General features: G+C 36.8%; 1 protein-coding gene across 7 annotated transcripts in view; it reads left to right on the top strand.

Annotated features, from left to right (window-relative positions):
- LIN9 (lin-9 DREAM MuvB core complex component) overlaps window positions 1–16,622 on the top strand; it is a 39,749-nt gene that overhangs the window by 9,683 nt on the left and 13,444 nt on the right. For 6 of the 7 annotated variants that reach the window (XM_074863851.1, XM_074863848.1, XM_074863854.1 and 3 more), the window contains 6 exons: window positions 908–1,002; window positions 4,780–4,884; window positions 6,821–6,954; window positions 9,927–10,052; window positions 14,709–14,866; window positions 15,924–16,057. In XM_074863851.1, coding sequence (XP_074719952.1) covers window positions 908–1,002; window positions 4,780–4,884; window positions 6,821–6,954; window positions 9,927–10,052; window positions 14,709–14,866; window positions 15,924–16,057 — 752 coding nt within the window. The remainder of the gene's footprint in view (window positions 1–907; window positions 1,003–4,779; window positions 4,885–6,820; window positions 6,955–9,926; window positions 10,053–14,708; window positions 14,867–15,923; window positions 16,058–16,622) is intronic. The other variant, XM_074863852.1, reaches the window with a different exon arrangement.

Below are 16,622 nucleotides of genomic sequence, written 5' to 3'. Positions count from 1 at the left end.
ATATTTGTTAGTTCTATAGACTAATAATCCTTGGTGGTTGAAATTATGTGTGTTGTGGTGTATTTAGACACTGATTTTCTGGGTGAAATTCCTGAAATGCATTTTTTCTTCCCAAGTACTGCCTAGACGTCAGGTTTGATGAGAAGATTGAGGTAATCTTTCCTCTCTTGAGGATGAGATAGGAGAAGGATTCTTAGCGAGACCTGTACATGTGACAAAATTTACATTAGGAAGGAATTTCACAATCTCATTGTGTTTTCTGTCAGCAAGTTTTGGGCTAAATCAAAAATCTGTTTCTTATATCTTTTTCTTTGAAATTGTCTTCATGAACACTCATACAAATTTTGAATACTTATAATTTGCCCAATAATAAAAGTTTCTTTATATATTACAAGGCTTCTGTTACACAAGGAAGAAGACATGGTCTGTTGAATATGTTGTAACTAATATGGGTTTGTTTCAATAAAATTCGATTTACTTGTTTGTGTGCACCTACTTAATAATTTTTTAGAACCAGAAGGAGGCCAGGTTTTGTAGAGCTTTACCTTCTCCAGGTTTCAGTTACAGCCACAGTAGAGCTGTCTAGATGTGTGTGTCAACCTGGCAGTGGAAGTAACTGATTCCAGCAAAGGAGGTTTCAAGAAATCTAAATGTTGTCAGGAGTAAAAAATGTTTTGTTCATGTTTCTCCTTGTACTGAAAATCTTTTTCAGTTTTTTTTTTAATTAGTGTTCAGAACAATTTAATAAAACTATTGACATCTAAAGTCCATTTGTAGGTGAATCCAAAGAAGATGCTGCAAATAACAAAAATATGTTAGTAGTTGATGATGTTATACTAGCTTTTGGATAGTAGTTATGTTAAAACATAGATCTATGTATATTAATGACATGATTTCTTCACAACAGAGGGAAGTTTATCCAGTTCGTGGAATGAAAAGTATAATTCTCTGCAGAAAACACCCATTTGGAAAAGCAAGAATGCTGGTTCTGCAGTGGAAATGGTAAGAAGCAATAAAAAGACAACTTCAGGATTGGTAAAATACCATAAAGTGAATCAGATTTCAGGATCAAAAAATTTGGCAGAGAGTTATAGTTTCATAATTTCTGAATATTAAACTATGTCCTTCACAAGCAGTCTACAGTTTGAATATGAGATGAAACATATTTTATAAATGAATAATCAAACAAATTAAATTGCTGACCTTGTTCAAGATAGCTTGTAATAATTTTCTCTCTTTTTTTTAAAGCAAGTGCTGTGTGAAATGTTTGTACTGTATCTACCACCTGGAACTTAGGCATCACCATTTCTGATCAACCATTTGTTTTATCTCATGAAATATCTCACTTCTAATTATGGCTGAGAACTGATATATAAAGGAAGGGAAAATGTCATAATACACTTCCATCATTGTGCCTTCTGGGGGGCAGATTTTAATAAAAATAAAGGAGTGTCAGTGAAATGTCATGTAGTATTCTGAGAGGTCTCATAGGAGGCCTTACATTAAAGAACAACGGGATGGGAGGGGATGAAACCTAATGAGCCTGCAGCCTCCAAGGGCATGTGTCTGGCGTTAGGGTTGACCATTTCTCTCTCTCTTTTTGAAATATTCCACTGTTGTTTCTTTCCCTGTTGTATCACATTCAAGTTCTTCTTGACTGCTTTCAACCTCCTCTACCTTACGGAATGATGTGGTTTTGGTTTGGTCTCGCCACCAGCTATATTGCACCCAGTACCTTGTTTTGTCTACATCTGTAATGTTGTGTGCGCTTTTTACTACACCCTGGAGAGTATATGAAATACTGTCTCAGTTGCTAGGCAGATCTTTCTCCCATATTCTTCTGGTGCCGCCGCCTTCTACAGTAATTGCGACCAACTTGCCAACTATCATCTGTTTTTTATTCAAATCATTATTTTTTGTGAACTGTTTGTTTATTGGAATGGAAACACTATGTTTGAAAACTATCACACTTGCCTGCTCTGCACATAATCAAAATATCTGAGCAGCATCCAGTAGTGCATTAAGCAATGTGACTGATATCTCTCATATGTAGCTTTTCTGTGATCTTCTCCCTGTAGAGAGAAACTTAGCAGAGAAGGTATTTATTTTGGTAGGATTCATGCAGATATATATATACGCACATGTTGCTGTGTGTTTATGCTAGAGAACATAAGGTCTACAAAATGCAGTTCCAGACAGTGACCAGAACTTTGTGATGGCCCCTGGTTCCTGCAGTTCATGTCACAGTTTTCAGCTGTTCCCCAGGAATGTTCATCTTCTCACAGAAACAAGCCTTACCAGTAACTTAGAAGACTGCATGTGCTAAAGAACTGAAGTCACTAGCCATAACATTTGTACGAAAACTTTGTTGCTCTTTAGATATACTGGCTGTAGGTATTAAAAATAAGGAGTCAAACTTTGAGTGTAGCTCAGTATTCTGTAGAATGCTAGGAGACAGATCAGAGGATAGTCTGATGTGTTAGCAGTGGCCCATGTTGCTGAGATGTGATATAGTCTTCTGTACTAATTTGAGTTCCCTGAACCCTGGAAGTTTTGCAGATATGTTGTACTGTTGGTTGAAAAATCTTTCTAAAAATGCCCGACCTATTTGGCTAACATGAATGATACCTCTTTGCAACACTTGTTATTTTATTCTCATGTGAGGCACTGGCAATCCAGGATGATGAACACTCTTATCATTTTGGATAGCTCCTTGGAATAGAATTTGGCAGCTTCTGTTGAGGGTTGTAAAACAGTTCTCTTATCTAGATCATAGCCTTAGCATAAGGTTGAAGGAGCTCAAGTTTTGTCTAAATTGTTTTAGCATTTGTGCTCCTGTGTTTGCATGTGCTTTTCATCTGGTATAGTGTCATAAAACCAAGAAGAACTATATAGACATTTCGGACCCAGCGTCTCAAATGTCAAGACTAAAATATAATTGCAAATATTCAGCAGGAACCTGCTCTTCATCCTGTGGGCAGAATGCTATGATTAAAAAGTCCTGGAGTTCTGCAATGTAAGTTTTTATTGTTGAAACAGGATTGTGGATTTGTTTTCTTGCTCAGAAGTTAGAATAGTTCTGACCTTTCTTTTTTAGGGTAATGGTTTGTCAAGGATGGCAGAGATGTTATAAAAGAACATAAAGGTGTTGTAATTGAAATTTAAGATTGTTCTTAAGATTCAGTGAATTGGAACATGTGAAGAAAAGCATTTGATGTATCTAGGTGAAGAGAGAAAACCAACATCCATAACAGTATGATAAACTAATTACTATGTTAATAGGATGTGGGCACCATTTGGTTACCTTGCCAGTATATAGTTCCTCTGTTCAGTGTGTGTGTCTCTCCTGGTTTGTAACGTCTACGAGGAATGGACGTTTTCTTCTGTGTGCTGAACGTGCTTCGGTGTCTAGCACATACAGGGCACTAGTGTACTTAAATACACTTGTGTAGTTATATTTATTAAATATATATAATTTAGAGTAAGAAAGGCACACTCCCCTGGGAAAGCTCCGTCTGTTCTCATGGCATGGGTCAGACAGATTTTTTGCTATCACTAATTAACTTAATAGAGAATATCTCTTTTCAGACAGATACTTTAATCAGTCATAAACTTATTAAATGTCTTTCTTAAGTGTAATTGCTTATTAGTGAAGTTTTATTTCACTTTTTTGTTTATGACTCCTATTAAGGGCTTATCTTTGTCATCAGTATGCTTCACATTGTGGGTGTTAGAGATTTCATACCCATATCAATCTGTAGCGCTTTCATCATCTGTACTGAAAGAAGTGAAATCTGCATTTGTTCTGCCTTTACTCATCACCTTTGTAAATAGCTTGAAGTACAAGGAACGCTACAGGGTGCAGTCTTGGGGTTCTGCGAAGGAGACACATTTCAGTTGTGGCTGGCTCCTGTGCTGGGCCACAAAGTCTTCACGGAAGGAAAAGCTGCTTGCTCTCAGCACTAAGAGACAGTCATAGGTTACTCTTTTGTCCTCATTGAAAGCACAAGTTTTTTGTCATAGGGTGAAATGTTGAGGAATAACTAAGTGGAAGTATTTTTTTCATGACACACATTGCAATATGGTTTCTTGTTTTCAGTCAGCCTTCTCTTTGCACTCTAACATCTTAGCACACAAATAAATTTGAGTTAGCATAAATTCTAAATTCTTCTCTTTTCTGATATTTTCACATAACTTATTCAAGCTTTAGTTTCTTCAGACTTCAGCTTCTTAGCATTTTGCAATGTAGGCACTTTCAGTGAGTTAAAAAAAACAACAAACCCACAACACTTTATTAGACTCATAAGAATTCCTTGCAAAAAAATTATATTCAGCTAATGTTTTTACTGAGAACATACCAAAACAAATACGCTGTTTGAATAAACTTTTTTTGACCCAAAATTCAGAACAAACTGTTTAACAGATGTGCTTATAACCAAAGCAAGGACTATTTTAAGCTTTGATACACAAGTGTTTAGACACCTAACTCCTCTGGAAACAAGTGGGAGTTAGGTTCTAAATACTTCCGTGGAACTGGGCCAGCAGTATAGTAATGGGTTATAGTTAGCATTGGAAAGCCTGGAATCTTAAATTCCTTCTTCTCTCAGCCCTTAGATCTCTAACTGCTAGGAGGCACTATTTATTGTGTACCGTGTGCCTTAAAACCAATAGGTGGCAAGAGAATAGGCATTCCATTTCTCTCACTGTGAATTCTGTGCATGAACAGAGAAATTAGATTTTTTTTTTCTTGTAATTCATTCTTAATTTTGATACATGCAGCCCTTCAGAAATTCAAAACGGAGTCGACTCTTCTGTGAAGAAGATGACAGACAAATAAACACAAGGTCACCCAAAAGAAATCAGAAGGTTGCGATGGTTCCACAGGTACCTACGTGTATGCAGATATTTTTACCAAAAAGGGGAACAAGCCTATCTGTGTTAGTTGAAAACTAGAATACATTTGCTTTTCAAGTTGCATTATCAGTTTATGAATATTCTTGTGAGGAAAGCTGTTGCTAGGAGTAAGCCACAATTCAAAACAGATTTATATTTTTCTTACTCACAACTGGGTTCCTCAGTTTATTTATGGGAGTACCTGTTCTTTTTGATCCTGGACATAAGCATACAGAGCTAGAAAGGATTCCAGACTAGCTGCCCGTCTTGCTCCCACAAATAATCGTATCCTGTAGTCTGCATAAATATATTCAGCTTCAGTTAAAAAATGACTAGGTTTCTTGCACTAACTACATCATTTAGAAGGCTGCTGTAGAACTTAATGTATTCCAACAGTTAGGAACTTGCTCTGGATATGTAGCCTAGATGTATTCATGGCCATCTATACCTTCTTAATCCTGTAACAATAATGTCCTCCAGTTCAAACAGTTTGTTTTTCCACTCCTCCACTTGACTGTCTACTCCTTGATATAGCATGAAAGAGCAGCTGTAGTTTCTCTCAGCTTTTATTTGCTATGTTAGACAGGGCAACATCTCTTAGTCTCAAAGAATTGGCTCTCTAGTACCTTTGTCATCCAAATCACTTCTCTGTACCATCACCTTATGAGCCTGAATTTGCCACACTGAAAAAGTACTATTTCAATACTGTTCTTACTTGCCTTCTGAACTGTACTGTGCAGTGTCGAATAGGGAAGACTTGGCAGTTGCCATTTTGCTGGGTCCATTTTGTCAGAGATGAGGACCATGACGTTTCTCTCTATTCGTTGCCATGATTTCTTAACAGTAGAAAGGCCTGGATAATGTTCTAAGCCTGGTTGGTTTGTACTTCAATGTCTGGTTCAGGAGGTCCAAGTGATTGCTAGATAAATATTTGTGAGGGACTGCAGCTGCTGTAGCTCACGGATCTTGCTGTCCTGCTAGGCTTTGTTTCCTGGAGTTCCAGTGGGAGAAAGAGGGGACCTGAATTTAGGAGATAGTGGTTAAGCGCAGCAGGAGCCAGCAAGGTGCCTACCTTATGCTTTATCCCATTATTGCTGCTGCTGAAGGTCAAAATACTTCTGAGTGTTTAGGGAAGGGTAACAACTGATTATGGCATGGGGACCCAGTTAAACTAATATTCTCAAAAAGCTGTTATTTTTCACAAATAAGTTTTTCTTTCTGTTAGTTAAGACAGCCATCCCTGGAGCAAAATTAGAGAATTATTTTTCTACAGTCTTGTTTAAACGCAGTTCTATGTATTATGCATGCAATCTAAGACAGTGTCTCTTCTGCAGTTTATGAAATAGCTTTCAAATGTACTTAAAACTTGATTGCTTATGTCCATGCTAGTTTCTCTTGCGGTTTTCTAAAACGAAGGCACTCAGCTCGAAGCTTTGGCTGTATTACATTCCTGTGCTAGTTTCATCCTCAGTTTAAGAAGAGTTAGCAAGAATAGAAGCACTAGTGCAAATGAGGCAGTTGGTGTTGCTGGCATCTGAGCCACAATATCACGTACGCTAACTCGAGACAATGTTCAGTGGTGCCTCAAACTTTTGAAGTCTGCGTGTACTTTAGTGCCATGCCATTGTTACTAATAATGTAGTTTCAGTGTTGGAAAATGTTTCTGTTAGAAGAGCTTTGTGTAAAGATAATTTGTTGTATTGATCCTGCTAAAGTTTGCCATCTGTTCTGTTTGATTGCATTGCTGATATAACGCAGTAAGGATTATTATAGATCTGCAACAAAAAAATTGTCATGAAACAGTACGTGTGATTAAAATGTAACAATTATTAACGTGCAAACTTTTATCAAGAAAATGTACTTTAATGATTTGACTATTGACGAGTGTTAGACTGTGTTTAACTGTTTCCTTTATTTTACTACATAGAAGTTTAATACAACAATGCCAACACCAGACAAGAAAGCCTCACAGAAGATTGGCTTACGGCTTCGTAACCTGCTCAAACTTCCCAAAGCTCACAAGTGGTGCATATACGAATGGTTCTATTCCAACATAGATAAGTATGTCTGGTTTATATAATTATCTCTTACTAGTACAGAAACAAGTCATTTTCTGAAATTGAGTTGCAAATTTCCGTATGTTGGTTAGATACTCCAAAGATTATTCTTAAATTATTAGTTATTGAAAATTATTTCATTGTTTTGGGGGGTTTTTTTCCTCTATCTTTTTTTATATTGAGCACCCTACTTGGGTAGTTCCTTGGGTGGTCTTCTACGGAAAGCCTTCCTTCATGGAAATAGTTTTCTTTTTATCACCTCTGCCTCTGCCAGATACAAGATTTTATTCATAATATTTTTAACGTCTTAAGCATAAAGTTATTGGAACACTTGGACTTTTTTAAACCCTTGGATCAGCATTACACATGGGGGATGGGAAGGAGACTGCTTTCGTAAGGTGCTGCTTCCCTAAAAGGTGTAAATGTTGATTTCGGATATTTCTTCCGCATCATCCTGTTTTTATTGTGATCGCTAACAGAGCTCCAGGTTGTGACTATTCAGCTGTTGTCTCGATATCGGCATCCTTCTTGGATCTCCTAATCTATCTCCTAGACTGTTTCTGCAATTTGTGCCTCAGAGTCTTTGGCACTTGTTCTCTTAATGCCACTAGCAAGGTGGTGTGAATTGTTTAAAAGAACCATTTAAATTTAGTCCCTAATCATGAAAAACTAAAAATTCTAAAAATGTAAAAATCATTATTGATGAATGGAATCTTAAAATCTACATGATTGACCAATAGATGAAACACTAGTATTTAACATTCTAAAAAATGGCTTCTGAGTTAAGAAGCATTCTTTTCCAGGATTTATTCATAACAAAATAATTACTGTTTTTCCTTCCTATTTTAATCACAATCACTGTGGCTGTTTTCCTTAACTGAGAAGGCAGTCATAGCAACAGAAAAACGTTTTAGGATATGTTCATCACAAGTAGAAAAATTACATGTCCATTTTAGTTTTAAATTCATCATCTGTAGGATTTAATTCCTTTGAAAGAAGTAGTCTTTACAGGCTTTTTTTTCCCCTTATTTGAAAAACAAAAACAAACAAACCAAACAAAGAACCCAAACCCTACTTATTCCTAGTAGTAATTTTAATATGTGACATTTGTAATTACAGTTTTTACAACAGTCCAAGAACTTTTCGTTTACTCTCAAATAATTGTCTGTGCAACTTTAGGTCAATTAGTAGACTAGAATTTGAGTTTAGCAGGTAATTCTGAAAACCTCTTTGATAGTTGCCAATGTATGCTTGTAATGCTAGTGAGATAGGATCATGTTAAGATAACATAGTTTATGAAGAAACTGCATGTCTTTGGAAGAAAAACTTTGATGTATGTTGTTTTGAGTGATGTGATGAGAAGCTTAAAAAAGTTTAAAGCATAGAGCTAACTGTTGACTGAGAAAACATGGCTCACTGTACAAGTCTCAAAATATTTTATTCGCATTGTCTCATCTGAAATTGAAATCATCAATTTAACCGCCATGTCTACTATAAGTTTTGGAAATATTTTCATTTCTACAACTATCATCTATGGTTATTAGATTACTGAAGCTGTTTCAGTTGGATTCTCTCTACACTGCTGCAGAGGACTGTTTTCTGTAAAATCCCATTGACTTCTGACATGCAGAGACTTCTAAAGAACTACTTATTACTATTAGTGATCATAGGCCCTCAGAACCAGATGCAGCTGTAGCTTGCTTATACCATTTCCCAGAACTTCCAATCTTGTGGATGCTGTGGGTTTAGTTTGCCTGCTTAGGGACAAGTGATAGTAAAACCAATCAAATAGAGATTCTCTTTCTCAAAAAAAAACCCCGAAGCAGTTGTTCTTTACGCAGATATCTTACATTAGCAACAGTAAATCTGGACAAAATAAAACTCTTATACACCTCACTGATCATTCTTTGTGGTTTCCTTTTCACTTCATGCCGCAGCTGCAGATCCTTCTACTGCAGAAATATTCTCTTCCGCTCTTGCCCGAGTCTCCTTACCTCCATGCACCTTTCCTCTCTCCCACCACCCCACAAACTCACTTGAAAGTGGTGTTGATTCCCAGATCCTCTTTGTTCTGTGCTTGGGGATATTCCTCTCTAAATTCCAGCACCCTGCAGAGAGTGGAGGAAAGTGGCTTTATCTTGGATGCAGTTATTCTTTTGTTCTCACCAGGTGAGATCTATTTCAGTTGCACACAGTCTTTAATGATTAACCTGCTATTAGACGGGCATATCATTGCTACTCCCTTGTCTCTTCACCCCAAGAAGGATGTGGTACTACAAAGTAAAAGGCAGTCGTAAAACACAGAGATACAGACAGGTCATAGCATCAAAGAGAAATTCATATGTTGTGTAGACAGGTTCTCTGAACTGTCACTTCTATAATACTGATCCTCCGCTTCATCATGGAGTCATGGTATGATACAATAAAAGTCTCACCTGTATAGCTGTGGAGAATGACAAGTTGGCTCAATTTCCTGTATTTTGGAACCCTCTGTTGAGAATCTGGGTTATAACTGAATGAATTTATGAGAAAGGTACTGTCTGTCTGTTTCTCAGTATTACATTGTCCCTTACTTTATTCTCAATACCTCACCATATCTTTATGGTTTCCTTCAGTGTGTTGCAGTATCCTCCTGACACTGCATCGGCTTTGCTGGAGCTTCATTTGGTGCCTTTATATACATTACAAAGTGGGATGAATACATATGTTTCCCTGCAGTAACAACAGAAAGGAACATTTTTAAACATCACTGGTAGTAAGGCTCAAATAGAACAATAGTCCTGGAAACTTTCTGTCTCTGTTTTCAGTTGAATTTTTTTCAGGTTAAATTTGCCCTTTGAATAGAAGTGTCTTGTTTATGTGACTAATTTATATTTTTTTCGTTTTCAATGTATTTCTTATGATGGATGGTTTTTGGAATCTCACGACAAAAGTTTACTAAGTGTAGTTAACAGAGGACCAATTATGTTTCAACAGACCACTATTTGAAGGAGATAATGACTTCTGTGTATGCCTGAAAGAATCTTTTCCAAATTTGAAAACCAGAAAATTGACAAGAGTAGAGTGGGGGAAAATCAGACGATTAATGGGAAAACCACGGAGGTAAATTATTTTTTTTCTTTCTTTTCAACTAATAACTACATGTAGTTTTGATGTTGGAATTGTTCCTTCTAAAATAATTTTGCATACAGGTAGTAAAGCAAAGTAATAGCTGAGAGTAGAAAAACATTTTGTCAAAAAGGTGTTCTCTCAGCACACACCCCGCTCCCCCACAAACACTGTTCCTTATATGTGTGTGTCCAGTCCATGGAGTTGTCATGGACCTATACTTGAAATACTCTCTTCCCGCTCTAGATAACTGAGTGTCCACGCTAGGATAGGCTGAAATTATTATTGTATCTTCTGTGCTGCAGTGCTTCCTGACATGGAAGACAGGCCAATTTTTCACTAAGTTTTTTTTTTTCTGGCTATAACTAGCTCTTCATGGGGAAAACAAGTGGACATTTTAATCTCATTTATTTTATTATTTTTTTAAAACCATTTTATAGATCCTTAACTTTTCCTGGCTTGGCTGCCAAAACAGAGAGAAAAGAAAGTCACCCATAAAATATTGTACATTGTAGAGAAGCAGCCAGAATTTAATGAAGGGCATGTTTCTTTCTCTAATTCAGAATTCTTCATTCCTAAACCCACTGATTCAGTTCAGCCTTTTCACAGAACCTGTGCAATTTAGCCTAGAGAAGAGAAGGCTCAGGAAGGATCTCATCTCTGTGTGTAAATATCTGAAGAGAAGGCATAGAGAAGACAAGGCCAGGCTTTTTTCACTGTTGTCTGGAGATAGGACAAGAGGCAATGGGCGCAAGCTGAAACACAGGAGATTGTCTTAACGTAAGGAAACACTTCTTTTTACTGTAAGGGTGACTGAACGCTGGCACAGGTTGACCAGAGAGGTGGTAGAATCTCCATCCTTGGAGATACTCAAAAGCCATCTGGACATGGTCCTGGGCAGCTCCCTGTAGGTGACTCTGCTGGAGCTGTTGGAGCAGATGACCTCCAGAGGTCCCTCGCAAACTCAACCATCCTGTCATTGTGTAAGGTCAGGAGAAAAATGTGTAAGTAATGTTGCAGAAATGAAAGACTGGTTTATTTATGAAAACACAAACACTAAAGCACTGAATCCATTTCATAGATCACTGTACTGAGTCAGATTATGTTTTGTCTGATGGCCGCTATTTCATCTCCTGTGCCTATAAACAGCTTTACATAACTAAAAATTGCCAGTCAAGGGAAGGCAGCAGAGCCAGCTTAAAAGTAGTTCCTTTTGGAAAGGTGTTCATATCGTTTGAGCTTAACTGAGATAGGTTTTCATTCCTCTATCATCATGTTTCCCACTGAGAGGGAAATGGTGTATTTGGACGTTAAATCATCACTTACTCATTTGACTTTTGCCAAAAGTGGGTACGACTATAAAAGATCAGCTTGCCTTATTCAGCAGTCTGTTGGACTGTTGATAAAACTTCCTTTGGGGGTGGTGGGGTCGGGTGGGGTGGGACAGGGCAGGAGAAGTGTTGGTTTTGGTTTGGGTTAGTTTTTTAAAAAGAGAGACTCATGCCTAAGGAACCACAGGTCTAAATGGGCAGGAAGATGTTTTACCTGAATTCTGAAGTACAAGTATTTGACTGGATATAGAGTCTTGTTTTGTTTGTTAACCAAAACTTTACAAGTTCTTGCTTTTTTATCAACATAAAATAAGCATTCCTGTTTGCTTTTAATTTCTTCAATAATTTTCATGTACCTCTAGAGTATAAAGTTTTTTAACATTACTATTCTGTTAGAAATTTCTTCTGTCTGTCCTCATCATATGCAAGTAAGCTAAATACTATGTCAGTACTGATATCTCCCCATGAAGGAAGAAAAAAAAAAAAAAGACATTTTGCATCCACAGTGTTGATGGCAGAGGATAATAGTGTCTCTGTGTGATAGCTGTGCACGTGGTTGTTGTCTTTTTTTAAATTTTATTTTAAATATATTGTAGTATTTTCTTATGTCTGCTGCTACTTTAAATGTCCTATCACACCATCAACAGTGTGGTTGATTGGCACAACAGTATTCTTCATGGGAGCCTTCAAAGCTTGTAAGATTCCAGTAGACTGTGGGGAAAGATATGCTCCAAGAAAAGGAAGAGGTAATAGTTAGTCTTGTGTACTCTGTATAAACTGTAATTGGAGTTGTGAAATAGCAATGGATATGAACTAAGCACAGATATGCTTGTGCTGCCACTATATGATGGTGATGCTTCCTCTGTTAGTTCAGATTCTCACAACACAGGTAGAAACTGAGAAGAATGTTCAACCTCTTAAAAAGTCTCTGCAGAAAACTAATGAGGTTGCAATGTGATCTGTACCATAGTTTTAATCTTACTTTTTTCATAGGAATGGCATGAAGATGGGATAACCTTTATTAAATACATTTGGGGGACATGGGGTTGGCAATTTCCTTTAACAGAAGCCAGAAATATGTTGCAAATACTTTCTACATCCATGACCTCCAGCATTTGGAACAGAGACTTTTTAAGAACATCTGAGCTAGCGGTAAAACAGTAGTTGCTGTTGTAGGGACCTTCCAAGGTCAGTGATTAGTATATCAGCATTTGAATTTGTATTTCTAAGAGCATGGGTCAAAGAACATCAGGTGATGTCTGATGTTCCTGATGCAAGACCCTGGACACAATTAGGACTATTATGTCTTTTTTTTTTCTTTCTTGTCTTGCTGTGATTAGTCACTCTGTTCTCCTCAATGGAATTGAAAAGCTCTGACCTGCATTTTGCTACTTCATATTCACAGCCTGTGACAAGCATTATTTCACACTTGTTCCTCCCCAGTAGTAAATATGAAGCAAATAGCATCTTTAAATGAGAATATCCAAATAAGCTTTGCATGAGTCTCCCAGCCACCATCACTCTCTCTCTCTGCCATATCGCTTTCCAGATATTTTGAATTCCTAATGAGGATCATTAGGCAATACAGAAATCCAGGTAAACACATTCTGCTCTTCAGTAGTAAACCGGTGAGTGGAACACACACCTACAGTTGCTCAATCTACAACATGGTTTCTAGACTGTACAAAGACTAGTGACATCTTTTACAGGGATAGTGATTGGAAAGCCTAGTAAAGGAACCATCAGTGCAGTGCATTACTGCACCTACATCACAGCTTCAGTTCATTCCTGTTTTTTTTTTTTTTAGTCTTTGCTTAGGACTAAGATCTCATTGTGTTAACACTGTACACACTGGACAAAACAGATGGTCTATGCCCCATATAACTTAGAAACCATGTATAAGATAAAAGGGCAAATGACGTATGCATAGACAAACAAGCATGAAGCTGCTGATTGGTGTGAAAAAAAGTGGTCTCAGCATCCTGGCAGCTTGATTCTTACGATCTTCTCATACACACTGCAAGGAAGAGAAATTTTGGAAAATGGTGAAATGGCTCTGTGGAACTCTCTGAGCGAGGGGTATACAGAAGAAAACATAAGAATGTTTATTTTGGCACATAGTAAGAGAGTAGTAGAAGCAGGCTTGGAAATAGGAGCTGACTGATCAGTATTGAGTGAGAGATAAATAACTGAGGAAGATCTTGAAGGGATTTAAAACAGAAAATAATTTGCAGTGTAGAAGGGTGAACCAGCAGAGTTGTTGTCAGTGTCTTCTGAAATAACCTTGTAAAATAGAACATTTATTGATCAGTAATCAATATATAACTGTATGAGTTCCACAGAAAATGTTTAAATTGCATTTGACTGCAGTAAAGCAATTAACAAAGGTAATAAATTATTTGATAAATAACTGCTTCTGCAATTAAGCAGACGTACAATAGCATCTGTACTCCTTATGTAAAAGACTTGATTCATTGGCACAAGAATGATAAAACTTTTTTTAATAAGGAGAGATAGGATCGAGTCCTTAATGTCTTTATGCTTTCAGAATCTCCCTCATGCATCATGCCTATTCAGTAGGTTAAAAGTGAAAATGAAAAACCAAGTAAGGGCCTTAGGACTAAGTCTTCCATCTTTTAGATTACATTTTAAGCCACATACACCCCAAAACAGGGAGGGGACTGCTAGAGATTTTCTGATTTTACACAATAGTCCAAGTTCAGACGAATTTGTACTTTTACTATCTTCAATCTCAGAACAATTCATCTGCATAATAGAGGTGTTGTGGCTGAGTTGTACTCTGCACAGATGCAAGGAGATGAGACGTAGAAGTGGGCTTTTATGTTCTGAATCTGGTGCCCTTTCATACTAACTTAGTTGAATTGAGCTAATGAGCACATGTGAAAGAGATCTACTACGTATCAGTAAGTGATGGCAGCCAGGGTCATCACAGCAAGTCCTCCTTCCATGCACTGAACTGTTAGTCAGAGTAGACTGGATGTGCAACCTGCTTTAGCTTTGTTGTGACACCAGGTGGATCCCTATAAGCAGAAAAAGTTGTGCTCTTCTGATACTAATGTAACAGCTAGCATTTCTGACTATTATTTTTAAATAAACTGTTATTTTGGGAGTGATAATTCTGTGGAGTAAGATTGTCTAAATCCGTTCAACAAAATCATTTTCTCTTGAACACTTCACCCCAAGCTCTTTCATTTTTTTCTCGCTGATTTATAAACTATGCCTATTTATTTCATATGTCTTCACATACGTATATTTTCAGTGCTGAATTTAAGTATACTTTTACCTAATTGTATTATAGGTGTTCCTCTGCATTCTTTGAGGAAGAGAGATCGGCATTAAAACAGAAACGACAGAAAATAAGACTTTTGCAGCAGCGGAAAGTTGCAGATATTTCACAGTTCAAAGATCTTCCAGAAGAAATTCCATTACCGCTTGTAATAGGAACAAAAGTTACAGGTAATTTCTTAAAAATAAACAAACAAAAAACCAGCCAAGTGTTGTGCAAAGATTTTAGTAAACCATAATATACTTAGTGCACATAGTTACAATTTCTGATGTTTTAAATTTATGTTTTTATTGTTAGCTCATTGAGAAGGTGCTTGTGAAGATTAGCTAGTATTTTTAAAACAGTGATAGGTTTTAAGGTACAAACTTAGTATGGTTTATTGTTTCTGTTGTTCAAATTGTAGATTTTTTAAAATTTTTTTTATGTCTAGTATGTCTAACAAATCTAGGAGAGATGCATAAATGCAAAGAGCTGAGTGCTGTCTGAAGGTTATAAAAATACCTATTTTGAAACAGATGTACAATTGATATTGCAGTGTAGTTGGACGGGTATACTAAACATGACATTGCCTTACTGAAAAAACTTATGCATAACTGAGGAAGGAATATTGTTAAAAACATTCCACAAGTTTTGTCTAATTTTATAAAAACTTGAATTCCTCCATCCTGTCTGTCTGTGATCCAGATGCTTTTCACTTAAGCATGGTATCTCCCACTCAAGCCACCACTGCTCTTGGCTTTTTGTGTTCTTCAGCAACACTGTCCTTAATTCTTGCTGAAGAGCAGGCATGCACAACACTGCCTCTCCTCACGCTCCTAGAGATGTATCCTTGAGCTGCGTTCCTCATTGTCTTTTGCTAAATACACAGTCCTCAGTGGAAGTGATCAAAGATAAATGGTGTGCAAAATGATCCAGAAATTTACTTTTGTCTGCAAAATCTGTCTGTCAGGAGGTATTGGATATTAAATAGTGTTTTATTTAGACATAAATGTGTAGTGCAAAGGATTAGATTTGGGAAATACTTGACTTCCAAAGATAAATTTGACAAAAATTTGGGTAGCATTTGTATTGCATACAATTCTTTTTCTGGGTTTACTTTTTTTTCTGTATTTAATCTGTGGGTTTTAAGTATACATATGAGGGGTTACTTGCAAAAGATGTATAGTTTATTTTTCTCAACTGTATCAGAGCATTATAACGTTTGGGTTTTTGTTCTTTTTTTTTAAGCACGTTTGCGTGGTGTCCATGATGGACTATTCACTGGACAAATAGACGCTGTAGACACTCTCAATGCTACATACAGAGTGACTTTTGACAGGGCGGGTCTTGGAACACACACAGTCCCAGATTATGAAGTTCTTGTAAGTATTAATGACACACATTCTTAAAATAGCTATAATAATAAAATAAAATTTAAAAATCTACAATTGTATGCTTTAATCAAAAAGAAGAAAATTCAAAATATTACATCCAGGTGGTATTGTCATAAAGTAGAAACAAGAATAACAGATGCATGTGAAATTCCAGGGGAATGAGCTTCTACTGTTTATGGTTTTATAGAACAGGCTAACCCTCTGTGATAAAAACATAATGGCTCAGGTTGGAATAATTTACTAGACCTACTATTATAGGTTGTTATAATAGCCTGAGTTTAATATGAAGAAATCTAACGAGTAATGTAAGATCCCAAAGAAAATTCTGCTATGGGATCCTGGCAGAATTTGCAGAAAATATTCAAGAAAACCTGGCCCTTTTTAATTTGCCAAAGTCTGGAAACGCCTGTGGTTGATTGAACCTCATTTTGAAACTTCTTAAGGTAATGAAGCTACCTCTGGGGATGTTGCTTTGGTCAAACAATTTGGGATTATTTCCTAGCTCATAGGCTTTTGTACCACTTTATGAGCTCCAGAAATTGTTGCTGCCAAA

Source organism: Strix uralensis, chromosome 3, assembly GCF_047716275.1.
Source record: "Strix uralensis isolate ZFMK-TIS-50842 chromosome 3, bStrUra1, whole genome shotgun sequence".
Taxonomy (NCBI): domain Eukaryota; kingdom Metazoa; phylum Chordata; class Aves; order Strigiformes; family Strigidae; genus Strix; species Strix uralensis.
Note: the sequence above shows the minus strand (reverse complement) of the source record. Positions and strands in the feature narration are given on the sequence as shown.